This window comes from Ornithodoros turicata, chromosome 2 (genome assembly GCF_037126465.1).
Source record: "Ornithodoros turicata isolate Travis chromosome 2, ASM3712646v1, whole genome shotgun sequence".
NCBI classification, from domain to species: domain Eukaryota; kingdom Metazoa; phylum Arthropoda; class Arachnida; order Ixodida; family Argasidae; genus Ornithodoros; species Ornithodoros turicata.
In genome coordinates this window covers 86,424,888-86,438,023 of record NC_088202.1, presented here as the reverse complement: position 1 = coordinate 86,438,023, position 13,136 = coordinate 86,424,888, and the positions used below count along the sequence as shown (strand labels likewise).

General features: G+C 41.4%; 1 protein-coding gene across 1 annotated transcript; it reads left to right on the top strand.

Moving 5' to 3' along the window:
* Positions 1 to 435: 435 nt before the first annotated feature.
* Positions 436 to 12,205, top strand: LOC135385667 (methionine--tRNA ligase, cytoplasmic-like). Its single transcript, XM_064615120.1, has 21 exons — positions 436 to 657; positions 3,046 to 3,136; positions 3,194 to 3,275; positions 3,334 to 3,474; positions 3,580 to 3,655; positions 3,854 to 3,966; positions 4,058 to 4,162; positions 4,257 to 4,363; positions 4,427 to 4,543; positions 4,607 to 4,810; positions 5,531 to 5,620; positions 5,695 to 5,881; positions 7,270 to 7,440; positions 7,536 to 7,749; positions 8,302 to 8,435; positions 8,523 to 8,734; positions 10,613 to 10,717; positions 10,797 to 10,974; positions 11,037 to 11,126; positions 11,785 to 11,886; positions 11,989 to 12,205. The coding sequence occupies exons 1-21, from the start codon at positions 555 to 557 to the stop codon at positions 12,139 to 12,141; spliced, it is 2,775 nt and encodes a 924-aa protein (XP_064471190.1). The 5' UTR covers positions 436 to 554; the 3' UTR covers positions 12,142 to 12,205.
* The last annotated feature ends 931 nt before the right edge of the window (positions 12,206 to 13,136 follow it).

The following is a 13,136-nucleotide window of genomic DNA, read 5'->3' as shown; positions in this document are numbered from 1 at the left end:
TGGATATTTCAACGTATTTGGTTGTTTCAGGACTTTTCAAAAACAGCGGATATGGTTTTGAATTGTCACTGGCTCCAATTCTGCTATCTTACATTTCTCCCTAAAACTTCCAATTAAAAGGTTACTTTACAATGTATTTGGAATGTACCGGTCCAATGTTGTTGAATGGGAATACCAAATAAATACCGAAATTGTTCGTTTGCCAGTTTGCAAGGATGTGATGTAAGCCAGCCATGGGTTCGGTATGGAACTTACAGGAACATTTTTAGGGCCAATCTAATACAGCATTTACTGATTTTTATGCAATATTTCCAAACACGGAAGTCTGATAATTTTCCCTCGCGTCCTCAAGTACTTCGTTGGAACGGTTGGAAGTTTGCCACGGAGCTTGGAAGGGAACACGGACAGAACACCCGCCGCAATGTGGTATTTCCCGCGGCAATCGGGCAACGCTGTGGCGCTGTGGCTGTGCTGACTGTGCGTGAACGTGTTGTTCCGGTGGTTCATTCATCGAGCCCGAAGGAAGTAACAACTTGTGATCTTACGTTGTGAAAATGAAGTTATACAATAGTGATCATAACTGTTTTGGATTGAAAGTTGCTGTGACGATAGCCGTAACCAAAGCGAGTGTCGAAAAAGTGTCGAGGAGTCCTAAGGGTAAGTTCTTGACTAGGCTCTAATGACGGCACACGTACACAATAACGGCTCTTAAATACTGCGTGAGAACGTAAAAACCAGTTGACCGTTGTCTTATTCAGTAGGGCAATCAAAATGTTTTTTCCCATTCTGCTTCGTTCTTTTTTTTTTCTTTTCTGGCTATGTGTTACATGTCGGTCTCTACGTTTTCTGACGCAATACCCTTCAATTTCCTACACGTGTGCAATAATTTGGGTCATCACCTTCTGTTCGCTGGGGTGTCCAGCGGTGTTCATTCAGCTGTGGCTCGTTTTTCGATGTAATAGAAAGAAACGAACAGTGTTACCTTTTGACATATTCTCTACTTACTTCAGCACGTTCAGCACACTCCTGAAATGTTTGAATTAGCATTTCGATGCCTAGTCCATATTCGTCTGAAAGATTGCATCATTTTCATCTACCTGGGACCCTTCAGTGTAAAGACACTTAGTACGGACTGTTTTCTAGTTTTCAATCATGGGTAGGGTTTTCGGCGTTTATTCCGGTATTATTTCGGTAGATTCGGCGGGTGCTTTTCAGCATTGATATTTTTGTTAAATTCGAGTGTTTTCGGCATTTTAAAACGTTTCTGCCAAAAATAGACACCGCAAAATCGGCAGATATAATCACTGGGGAGAAGGACTATGGAAGGAGAGCAGCTTGGTAGGAGCATTGAGGACACATATAAGTTCTTTTCCTTTGTTGGAGAGTTCCATGTGTACTTGAACCCCCTTGTGTCTTGACCCACTGACCAAGTGCTACAGAGGAAGGCATTTCCCTGAAATAGAGGCCAGCAGCTCTGCAGGGCAGTATTCCCTGCATTCCCCGTGTAATTGGGTACCTGCATTTTCGGCATGTAGCACCTTATGCAAGAGTATAATTCTGAGTTTTTCGGAACATCACGAATTTTTCTTAAAAGCCGGGTGTTTTTCGGCAAATGCCAAAAACTTATCTAGAATATTAATAAGTAGAAGCGAGATAGGTAGGCATTCAGTTTTCTGGATACCTTAGTCCTCTACTTCAGCATTTGCAACAATAACCGTGCAGAATGAGCTGAGCTTTTGCTCAGCAGTGCTGTGTCTGGTTTGTGCAACCTCATAGATTCCCTGCTGGATAGATGACCATAAAAAATCATCATCAAAAAACATCAGAAGGATATTTTTGCTGCTTTCTCCTCCTGGGTGAAATGGCTTAGCCCCCTCTCGCAGAGTTGAATATGAAGGAGATGCTTCCCTGCGAATATCATCTTGTCACTGTTTGATAGCGCTTTGAGAAAGCCATCCTTTGGTAAAGGACTCTCGCAGCATGGTACTAGGGGCATTATATTTAGTCACTTCACATGTCATGCACCTAAATTGAATGACAATGATATATAGTGGATTGAAAATGCTTCACTAGCCTTTTCATGTATTGTGCAATCTGTAATATGCATTGTTTGGAAAATGACAGTTTTTTTTAAAAGAATTTGATTTGAACGTGGTCTTTTAAGTGTCCAACATTGCTAGAAATGATTAAAGGAAAGGGACACAAGCGAGTTGGTGTAACGTTGAAGTGGGAAACATCACTTGCTGCATCAATTGAAAGTGCTAGAAATGTTTGCATCATCTTAGATTCACAATTTTTTGTGTGCGCAAAAATTACGAAAGCGAATATGAAGGGTTTTATTCACCACATTATTGCCCACCTTTAACCCGAGATCTATAATATCTATCTGCGACGTTGTTGAACAAATAAAATTGCAGCAAAATGGTTCCCATCAGGAGTTGGTACTATGCTGCTACCTTTAGTATTCCATTTACTTCAGTTTTGAATAAAGAAAAGATCACTGTGCAGAATTGCGCAGGTATTGCAAAAGTGGCTATTAACCCTAGTTCGTGCAGGTAAAATTTTGCATCTATGATTGTAAGCTAGACATCACTACCCACTACAGAAACCGACTGCATCGTGCTGTGGGTGAATGTTATTCCATTGTCTTGCCCTACTGTTCATACTGCAGGTTTACCCTGTAGGTAGCACATTTTGACTTGTCAGGAAGCTCTGAAGTTTTTGCATATGAACTTTCCATTTAGTTTAAACTGACCTGTGCATAATCACAATTGTGGATTTTTACCAAATTGGCAAGAATGCCAGATAAGTGCCAGCCACTGGTCTTGCAAGGAAATGTGGTAGAGAACGTAGAACGAAATACTCATGACACGCCATTGCCTGTAACTTGTTGTTTCCTGCCATTGTTTATTCTATTATGGATCTGATATTCTCGCCAGTATCCTGAAAAGTGTCTTGTCTTCCACTGATTTTAAACATTAACACTTCGCTACACGTAGAATATATCCTGATACGAGAGCTTAATTGACATTTCTTTCATTCCAGAGTACAGAGTTCCATTCCTATCCAGTGAAGGGAAACCTGCATTAGAATTGGAAAATGGCTGTATCATTTTCTCTGAAAACTCTATATGCAGGTAAGTTCATTTGTGCCAGCCTCTGATAATGTGATAATTTGACGATGATGTGTGCAGGTTCCTCTGGGAGGAGGCGGGAAAATTTCCTGTGAGCATAAAAGATAGTGAGTGGTGCGAATGGGAGTGCATCAAACTGCGGGTACTAAGCACACATGGGCTTCTCGAAGTACACTTTACTCACAGGCAAATATTTTCAGGAAGCCTTGACACCTAGATCGCTTCAAAGTACAGTACTACAAGGAAAACCAGAAAAGTCAGCAGATACACTTTTGGGGGAACTCCTGAGAGATCTCGACAATTACCTCGAGCATCATAAAAACCTTTCTGGGTTGTCAGAGGTAATAAGATATAATATCTCGAGCATGTTACAAAGGCATGCTCTGAAAAGAAGTTATAGCTGATACTTTTTACAAGCGCTCTTATTTTGCTGTCTTCATTCATAGAAGGCGTATGGACTCGCAGACGTTATTGTGTGGTCTGCGGTTTATCCCTTGTATGCAGGAAGAGCCCATTCGACAGGTAATGGTCATGATTACTGGACTGTGAGCTCACATGCATAAAAAACTCGCACAAAAATATTAATGAAAGTTCCGCTAATATGGTGCCAAATATCTAAATTAAGTTTATCAAATTTCACATTATTGCTCCTTGAACATTTACAATGTCACCACAATGAACATTTTCTGTAACATCATTCTAACCTTTATAATATTCCAGATGTCTTTCCATTGTATAAACATATCCCAAGGTGGTTCAACACGCTTGCTAAAGATGAGCAGTTTTCACATGCTGTTATGCAAATACCAAACGATGTGTTGAATGAATGCAAGGTGAACTTCCTCTATTTTGCATTGTTTCATGCCATTATTTTCATTGCCATTTCAGATCAATAGTACAAATGTTTATATCTTGTTGTATTAGGTTCCTTTAGTTTCACGAAACAGCGTTCCAGGAATAACAGAACCATGTTCACCATCAAAGCAGGCCATCTGTAGAACACAGAGTAGAGCTGAAAGCCGAAATGAGGTACCTTGCATGATTTTTAGATATCTTTTTCTCAGCTTTTCATATTTTGGTCAGATGATTTGGAAAGAAAAACAAAAACTTTTTATTCTTTTAGGATGAACATGGTCCCACATTCAGCAGTGAAGATATCGAACAAGCTTTTGAAGCTTGGCACAGCAACAAGAATGCATCACTGGAGTTACAGAAAAAGGCAGATCCTATGTAATATAGTCTGAACTGCTTTACATGCTTTGCTTTGGTAACCTAGTTTTCACCCTATCCTAGATTGCCAGAAAAGGGGAAGAAAAACATTCTCATCACAAGTGCTCTTCCATACGTTAACAATGTTCCACATCTTGGGAACATTGTGGGCTCTGTGCTTAGTGCAGATGTCTTTGCAAGGTACACCGTTCTATATTCATAATTCATTTGGGAATTAACTGCAAAACGTTTGTTGTTATTCAGGTACTGCAGGTTGAGGAACTGGAACACACTGTACATTTGTGGGACTGATGAATATGGAACAGCTACTGAAACAAAAGCTCTAGAACTGAAAATTACACCAAGAGAAATTTGTGACAGGTTCAACAAAATTCATAGTGACATCTACGATTGGTTCAACATTTCTTTTGACCACTTTGGGAGGACGACGACAGAAAAGCAAACAGAGTAAGTAAAATACAGTTAGAGCTTTAGGGTCAGGTTAGAGCTGTGTGATTTTTTTTTAATCAATGCGCAAAAACTGGGCTGTATAATAGGGTAAAATTCGTATTTACAGGGTATTGTGTGGAAAAAAAGAAAGAAAAGGAGTGGCATTTTAGATGAACATGAGATACCAAGCGGCTGTGCTGAATGTGCAGAGCAAAGCATTCTCCAGTGTCCGTATTGGTGGCTGAATTTGCACTTTGTTCTGTTCATTTTCAGGTTGACTATAAAATCGAGGGTACAAAAGTGGGTTTAACTCATTTAACCCTAAAACACAAGGCTCTAGCTATATCGAACAGATGTACAAGATGGTTACTTGCGTTGATGAGAACCTGAAGGTTTTGTAGAGACGAGTAATGCAAAAGCCACAGAAGCAAAAATTATGCAAATTCAGTGAGTGCTAACAGGGCCATTCAAATGGTCAAAGGAAATGCAGAATTCCGAATACGAAAATCTATGCAGATCTTCATATCCATAGCCATTTTAGTGACTTGTGTGAAATCGCACACCCGGAAGACATGCTTTAATACTTGAAGACTGCATAATAATGTCAGCAAGGTTTATGTGTATCCTAACTTCGAACGTGATAATTTATGTTTATAGTGTTATTAGTGTACTGTGTTTGCAGACATATTTTCCCAAGCTTGAGCACGCATGAGTGACATTGTTCGTTACTCCCTGCAGAATTGCGCAAGACATTTTTCTGAAACTTCACGCAAACGGCTACCTGTGTGAAGAAGTGGTGGAGCAGCTTTTCTGCAACAAGTGCGATAGGTATGTTGGAATTTATTTTGCTGTTGTCCGCATGTAATGTGCTCAGAACAGTTCATCATTATTGTGTCTTTTAGGTTTCTGGCAGACAGGTTTGTGGAAGGCACATGCCCATTCTGTGCATATGAGGATGCACGTGGAGACCAGTGTGACCTGTGTTCCAAACTCATAAACCCCACAGAGCTCAAGGAAGCACGTTGTAAACTCTGTAAGGAAGCACCTGTCCTCAGGAAGTCAGGACACTACTTCATTGATCTGCCGAAGGTACTTCCATTTGGGAGTAACTACATATGCCCATTTTTAGAGTCTGTCAGAAAATATATTTAAAAAAAACTGGTTGTAAAGGTTGCGAGAAAAGTGGGTGTTGTTCAAAATATGGCAAGCCAGGGTGAGGGGTTATAGTATGTCAGATTCATGAGAAAAAAGTGCATGAATGGTGCTACACAACATTTTCTAATTGTCTTTCTCACTGGACATGACACCTCAGCTCTCAGTACCCACAGCTCAGCAGCACTGCAGAAATATTTGCAGAGTATTTGTATTTGCTTTGGTGACACAAACATGTTTCCACATTGCTTTGTCCACTCTTGTGCTGTTTCCGATTCATAAGTATCCATGAGCATCACGTCATACTGCCACCGATTTCAGTCATACCGAGGATTCCCTTGATGCTCAGAGACAGCACAAACTTTTATTTTGTACCACCCATCAATTCCATACCTGTATGTCTATGACAGTCACTTTCTTGTCATTGCCTCGCGTAATGCACTCAATTAGACTCCTCCTGCTATGCAGCATCTCCCATCACACGAGACTTTTGACCATAAACCAAGATCATATATAGCCTTTATCTTCACTGTCCCCACAACCTTGATGTGAAAGGTAGCCCATGTCTGGGGAAACCCTTGATTGGAGAATACACAAGAAATGAACAAGACAAAACAGAACCTTTGTTTCTCCAGCTCAGCATTTTCCAATCTTTCTCTTTTCTTCTTCTTCTTCTTCTTCTCATTGTGATATTGAAGATGCGTTTGTCTTGAAAATCATGCATAAATACATTAGACACCAGCGGCATAGCCAAGCGGGTTAAGGCGTCCCGCTCGTTGGCGGCAGCCAAGGTCGTACCGAAGAATGGGAGGTGGTGGGTTCGAATCCTACCAACAGCTGTGCTGTCTGAAGTTTTTCCCTGGGTTTTCTGAAGACTTTCCAGACGAATGCCGACACAGTTCCCCCTGAAGTCGGCCCAGGACGCATACTAACCCTCCCTGTCCCGCACTCCTTCCTGCTGTCCCCTCTCCATCTGTCCACATCTTTATGCCGCTCATAGCCACAGTTGCTTCGCGGCGCTAACACGGAACAAAAAAAACAAAAAACAAAAAAAGGCATTACAAGAGAAATATGGTTTACTTCTTCACCGATTATTCGAATTGAAATGGTTGTAACAGATTGCATTCGACAGGGACTCGGCTCCTGGGATATGGACAAAAAAACTTAAGACCATGAACTGCTGATTCAAGCAGAAAACTATTTCAAACTGAGTTCTATTCGAAATGTTGGCAGAGCCAGACCTGGGACTTTTCCGTCTGTTGGAGCATCCAGCAGAAGCATGCTATGCCTTACAATTTTCTTATGATAAGTTCACTGTTTTACAGCTGCAGCCCTCATTTGTGAAGTGGTACACAGAAAAGACGTCGGGGGATGCTTGGACGCAGACAGCCAAAGTGATAACCGGTGCGTGGATCCGAGATGGGCTCAAGCCTCGTTGCATCACTAGGGATCTCAAATGGGGGACTCCTGTACCCGTCGAAGGCTACAGAGACAAGGCATGAATACGTGAACTGTTTCTGCTTGAATATTATCGGCTGAGCGCGCTAACTTCACTAACACGCTCATGTTTTGCATCCTCATTGTGCTCCAGGTGTTCTACGTGTGGTTTGACGCCCCAATTGGCTACTTGTCCATCACTGCTAACTACACGGACCAGTGGGAGAAATGGTGGAAGCAACCAGATGATGTCACACTGTACCAGTTCATGGCTAAAGATAATGTGCCATTCCATGGAATAGTGTTTCCCATGACGCAGTTGGGTACACACGAAAAATACACCACAGTGGATCACCTTGTTGCTATCGGTAGGAGTTCAGCTTCTCAGCATTTCTGCTTCTTCTGAGTTGCTCCCGCAACTGTTCGCATGAGAGGAACAAATATTAATACCTCCGCTCACGCTACACCACTTAAATGAGGGTCTGGTAAATTTCTGTTATATGGTTTTGTCATGTCTTTTTCCCTTTGTTGTTGCTTACTGTAAAATGGGGCAGATTCGGGCAATATCTGGTGCAAATGCTCGGCATCCCCCACTGCCCGTATTGGTGGTTGAAGTAGTACTTTGCCAGGTTACTTTTCCGGGGTTTTTAGGGTTTTACTCTAAGTGACAGTGATGCAAATCGGGGGTAAAAATGGGTTTTACCCGAAACCACAAGGCCCTAACTGTAAGTGATGCTCTAGAGTCTAGCCGTTCTTAGGGCCTTGATAATAGGTGTCCAACCTACGATCTGAATGTACTGCAGGGTACTTTCGTGTCTGACCTAGACTACGTTCATCATCAAGTCAAGTTGATCAACCTCTACACTTTGAGAGATTGAGATCTCGAAATGGAGACACGTTTTCTTTTTCTTTGCTTCCAGAGTATTTAAACTATGAAGATGCAAAATTCTCAAAGAGTCGTGGTGTTGGTGTATTTGGAAATGATGCACAAGACACAGGCATTCCATCTGACGTGTGGAGGTTTTATCTGATGTACCAGCGTCCTGAAAATCAGGTTAGCAATTGGAAACCTTTCGAACATTTGCCTATGTGAGGTGCTTGCTTTATTGCCATACTTATTGCTTGAACGTGTCTCCCTCAGGATTCTAGTTTCTGCTGGGCTGACTTGCAGCTGAAGAACAACTCGGAGTTGCTGAACAATTTGGGCAACTTTGTGAATCGCGCACTTACTTTCCTGTACAATAATTTTGGTGGTGTAGTGCCAGAACTTGACCTAACTGAAGACGACAAGGTTGTGATTGCAAAGGTCTCAAGGCAGTTGTCTCACTACATTGGCTTCATGGATAAAGTCAGGTATGTGGTATTTCTTTCAGCTTTGTATGAAATTTGCTATGCTCTCAGAAATTGCAAGGTAAATGCTAGTGTAAGTTACATTCATGAGGCTTTTCCAGGTCACGAATGAAATTCTTTGTTTCTGTGTTTTTAAACTCTCAGTAAAACAAACAAAACATACATACGTACATATGTGCTTCCATACCAGCTTCAATAAATTGTTGTAACTGACTTCGTGAAGGACAGAATTGCAAAAGAACAAAATAAACAAACATTGATACTAATTTCTCTGTACTTTTGAGGTGTTGTGAGGCTGAAGCAATATCAAATAAAAAAATATCCTGATTAGGGCCCCCAAAAAACTGTAAAGCATACTTATAAGTAAATTACATTCTTGAAGGCAAGCTAAATGTGTCACAGCCCTTTTCTTGTTGTGAAAGGCGGCAAAAGCTTCTTTGAGCCCCAGAGTCGAGAGGACACAACAGGAGTAAGAAATTATAAATTGCCTTTGTATTCAACATTGGAAAGACACAGTAGAGTAGAGGTGAATAAGTGACATAGATGAGAAGTGAAAGGAATAACAAAAAATCCAACAAGCAGCTATTTATCACAGTTACCTCACACATCCACTATAGTTTCGGAGTGATGTTTTCGGGTTAAATGCCTTTCTCAGATTTTTGGGGGGTAAAAATCGGGCGCTATTTTTAAATCTGTAATTCGGGGAGAAATCGGGCGATAATTGTGCCTTCGGGTGTTATTGGGTGTTTTTGTTTCTCCTCTTGTCTATTAAGTCCTTCCCTAATCTCTCTTTTTTGTTTTTTTGCGGGATCGTGACCTTCCAGCGGTAATCCCCGAAGACATAGAGAATGTTGACACACATGGGTGTATTGCTGGGAACGTAACACGTGGTAACCTTTGTTCGTCTTCAGTGGAAGCGTCACCTGAGGATTTCATAGTGACTGGAATTCGGGGAGAAATCGGGTTTAACCCGAATTGGTCGGAGGTCAGTTCGGGGGGGGAATAACCGGGCGGAATCGGGTTTAACCCAAAAAAGTCACTCCCTAACTATAGTGTGTGGGTGTGCTCTCAACAAAAATTAATGCAAGCATAAGGTTCAGTTGAATTAAATTTTATTTTTGCTGTGCCCATGAAGAAACCGGATGGTCTGAGTAATGGTGCGCCACAACAAAAAAGCAAAAAAAAAAGCAATGTATATAGACACTACTACTACATATATATGATGGTGAATGTAATATAGATGGAAAGACAATTTGACTTACAAAAATATCAATATGATTCTGTCGATGAACATCATTAAAGTCAGATGTGGTGCATACTGAACTCTGGTAATGAGTGCTAGCATAACACACAGAGGGGTACCTGAGCACCTTGATTGGTACATTGAAGTTAACAGATTATAAAAGTTTGGGGCAGTCAGCTACTATTTTAGGCAGAAAAGGATAAGCAGCCATGCATGCCATCTAAGTTTGAATTGCAAGGGTGTCTATGACCCTTGACATTTTTATGACCTACATTTTCAGCGTGCCCGAACAGGCTGAGATAGAGCATTGCATGTAGGCAGTGGTGTGGCCAGAGATGGGTATCGTGTGTTCAAACTTCTCCCTGAACTCGCCTTTGGGAACTCATGCTTTTGGAAAAGGGAAAACTGGGCTAAAACCCTCCTCCCCTTGTAAAATTCCCGTTGAACCCCTACCAAAATATTTTTCTGGCTGCCCTACTGCATGTAGGCTGCCCTCAAATGCTACCATGTTTCTTGAAATCTTTGTTGTTGTTGTCCTTGGAATCTTCTGCAGAATATTCTCCTGAGCGTAGAGTGCAACAAAAATATATGTGGCATCGCATAAAATCTAAACAATGACATTCGACAATACTTTGCAGGTTGCGAGATTCTATTCGTTGCATCCTCAATATCAGCAGAATAGGCAATCAGTATATCCAGTTCCACAAGCCATGGGAGCTTGTGAAAGGCACACCTGCTGAAAGGTACGCCTTGTAATACTTAATTGTAGTACTTTGTCTGCAGTAAGTTTACATTGCTCTTTCATCAAAATTGAACAACCAGATTGCGGTCAGCTACCATCATGGGACTGTGTGCCAATGTGGCATGCCTTGCATCACAGCTTATTCACCCCTTCATGCCGGAGACAAGTGAAGCTATGAGAAAGCAGTTAAATATTCCTATGTTCCAGTTAGGACCCCACTTTGTGCAGTTGCTCAAGGCTGGACATCAGATGAACAAGGTCAGTTGTGCTGCAAGACTTGCTAAGTGAGAATATTGATCCTTGTTCATTCCTCCCTCCAGCCAGTGCCTCTGTTCAAGAAGATTGAGCAAGCGACTGTTGAACAGTTACAGAAAAGATTCGAGGGTCGACAAGCAGATCCAGTCAAAAAGGTACTTTTGTGGTTCCTAATCATCCTACTGTATTATCGTGGAGCTTTGTTGTAATGTCTGACGCCATAATTTCAACTGGCCCTGTACAACCCGTATATCACTCACTCATGTGTCTTAGTTGAGCTGAACTGAATGGAGCAAGGATGGTGCTTACCGGAGTGGATAAATTAGATCATTTTACAGCATTCACTAGATTTGCAAACATTCACTTGAACGCACTGCCTCCTATGGATAATACATGCACCAGTAATAAATCATAAAAAATTAATAATGGCACCACCTCTGTTCATTTACATGTGTAACTTTGCTAAGTGACGTGTGCTCGTCTCAATCCCTGCTGTTCTGTAGATAAAAAAACGTCACTTATACGGTACCTGCATTATTTCGGCAGGCTTACCATCTGACTATTTATTGCTGACGAAATGCCTGCCCTGGGCCATTCTTAGCTGCACCAACTCATAGTGCTTAAATCAAGTTTAATTAGCACTTGCCTCCACAACTGGTAGATTGCTCATTAACATTAGTGAACCGCATGGAAATTCATTTTATAATCAGTTGTTTAGAAGCATGTTTCTGTATGAAATTTTGGAACACAAGATTGCATCCTAATAGCTGAAGCACCCTGTTATTATTAAGCAGCTGCACCATATTATTTCAGATGGCAAACGGCATTGTGAATCATGTTGCCGTTGTAAAAGCACAGTCAGCAGGGGACACAGCAGTCGACGTGGATGAGCTAACAAAACTGGTGCAACTGCAGGTGAGCAACGTTGCAGCTCTCCAGGAGCATTATGGCAACAGCTATAATGCTTGGACACAAGGAGTTTACATGTGCTCTTGTTTATGCAACATTTACGTACAGGGCAATAAAGTGAGGGAGCTTAAAACCGCAAAGGCAGACAAGTCGACAATTGAAAAGGAAGTGGAAGTTCTTCTGAGGTTGAAGAAGGAACTGGCCATGGCTACAGGACAAGATTCATCGACGGACCAGAAACAAAAACGGAAGAAAAAATAACATCTGCTGCCTATTATGTGGCACTAACATTATTTATTGCTGTAATAAAACTTACAATATACTCCTCGCCGTGTAAGAATGCGTGAAAAGGAGTCTTATATATGAATGCTAAAGGTTAAAAAAAACGTATGCATTTTGTACACCAAAGCAGGCAACAAGGTTTGTTTGCTGTGCATGTTGTATTTTGACCATATCCAGCACAGTGGTACTGTGGCTGCTCCCATTGGTGATAAGCACACAGTACCCAAATTCTTCTCATGCTACTTCATACTGCTAGACAGAGATATGCATGTATATTATTGTGAGACTGGATCATCGCTGTCATCCTCATCGTCATTGTCATCTGCATAGGTTTTGGACAGTTTCAACCTCGTGTGGGACATATTAAATATGCTTTTGGCCTTCTCAGACTACCCTGCCTGTGTTGTTTCCAAATTTCTGCTTGACAATACTTTTTATGTTTTGGGGTGCCTGAAAATATCCAGTGGTTTAAGGAATGCATAGTTGCTACTAGACACTGTGATAGCAATGGCTCTTCAGGTTTGTTTCGATCATCGTTGGGTCTCGGTACTTCGTTGCGCATGCACCACAGTGATGGCTCGCAGTTATTCGATTTTTCTAGTGCAGATTTCCGTGACACAGCAGCCTTCAACCAAATAAGATACTGAAGATCTAACTCAAATGCAAAACTGTACAGAGCAGCCAGAAGAACGTGGGCTGCTGTGTAAGAAGCAAACAATAGAAACTGTGCGATCTATCACGCTTCATAACTTGTGCCGAAGCACTTTTACTAGTATGCCTATGCTTCTTGGAAAGCAAAATTTTAAAAATTGCGAGTGTTTTTCACAACTCCAACTAGTTCCTGTGGCAGTGGGAATCCATGCCGGAACTTGCCACAATACAAAAGTGAATTGAAATGGCTTTGTTGTGGAAATGCATGTCATGGGTCACTACATTCTTCAAAGCCAATTCATTTGTGCAATATTTGATTCTTG

Excerpts from the sequence above, each read along its gene's own strand:
- LOC135385667 (XM_064615120.1), top strand. The coding sequence starts at position 555 with ATGAAGTTATACAATAGTGATCATAACTGTTTTGGATTGAAAGTTGCT. Across the intron at positions 4,544-4,606 it reads AGTGCAGATGTCTTTGCAAG|GTACTGCAGGTTGAGGAACT; the intron begins GTACACCGTTCT and ends GTTGTTATTCAG. Across the intron at positions 7,441-7,535 it reads TCGAAGGCTACAGAGACAAG|GTGTTCTACGTGTGGTTTGA; the intron begins GCATGAATACGT and ends ATTGTGCTCCAG.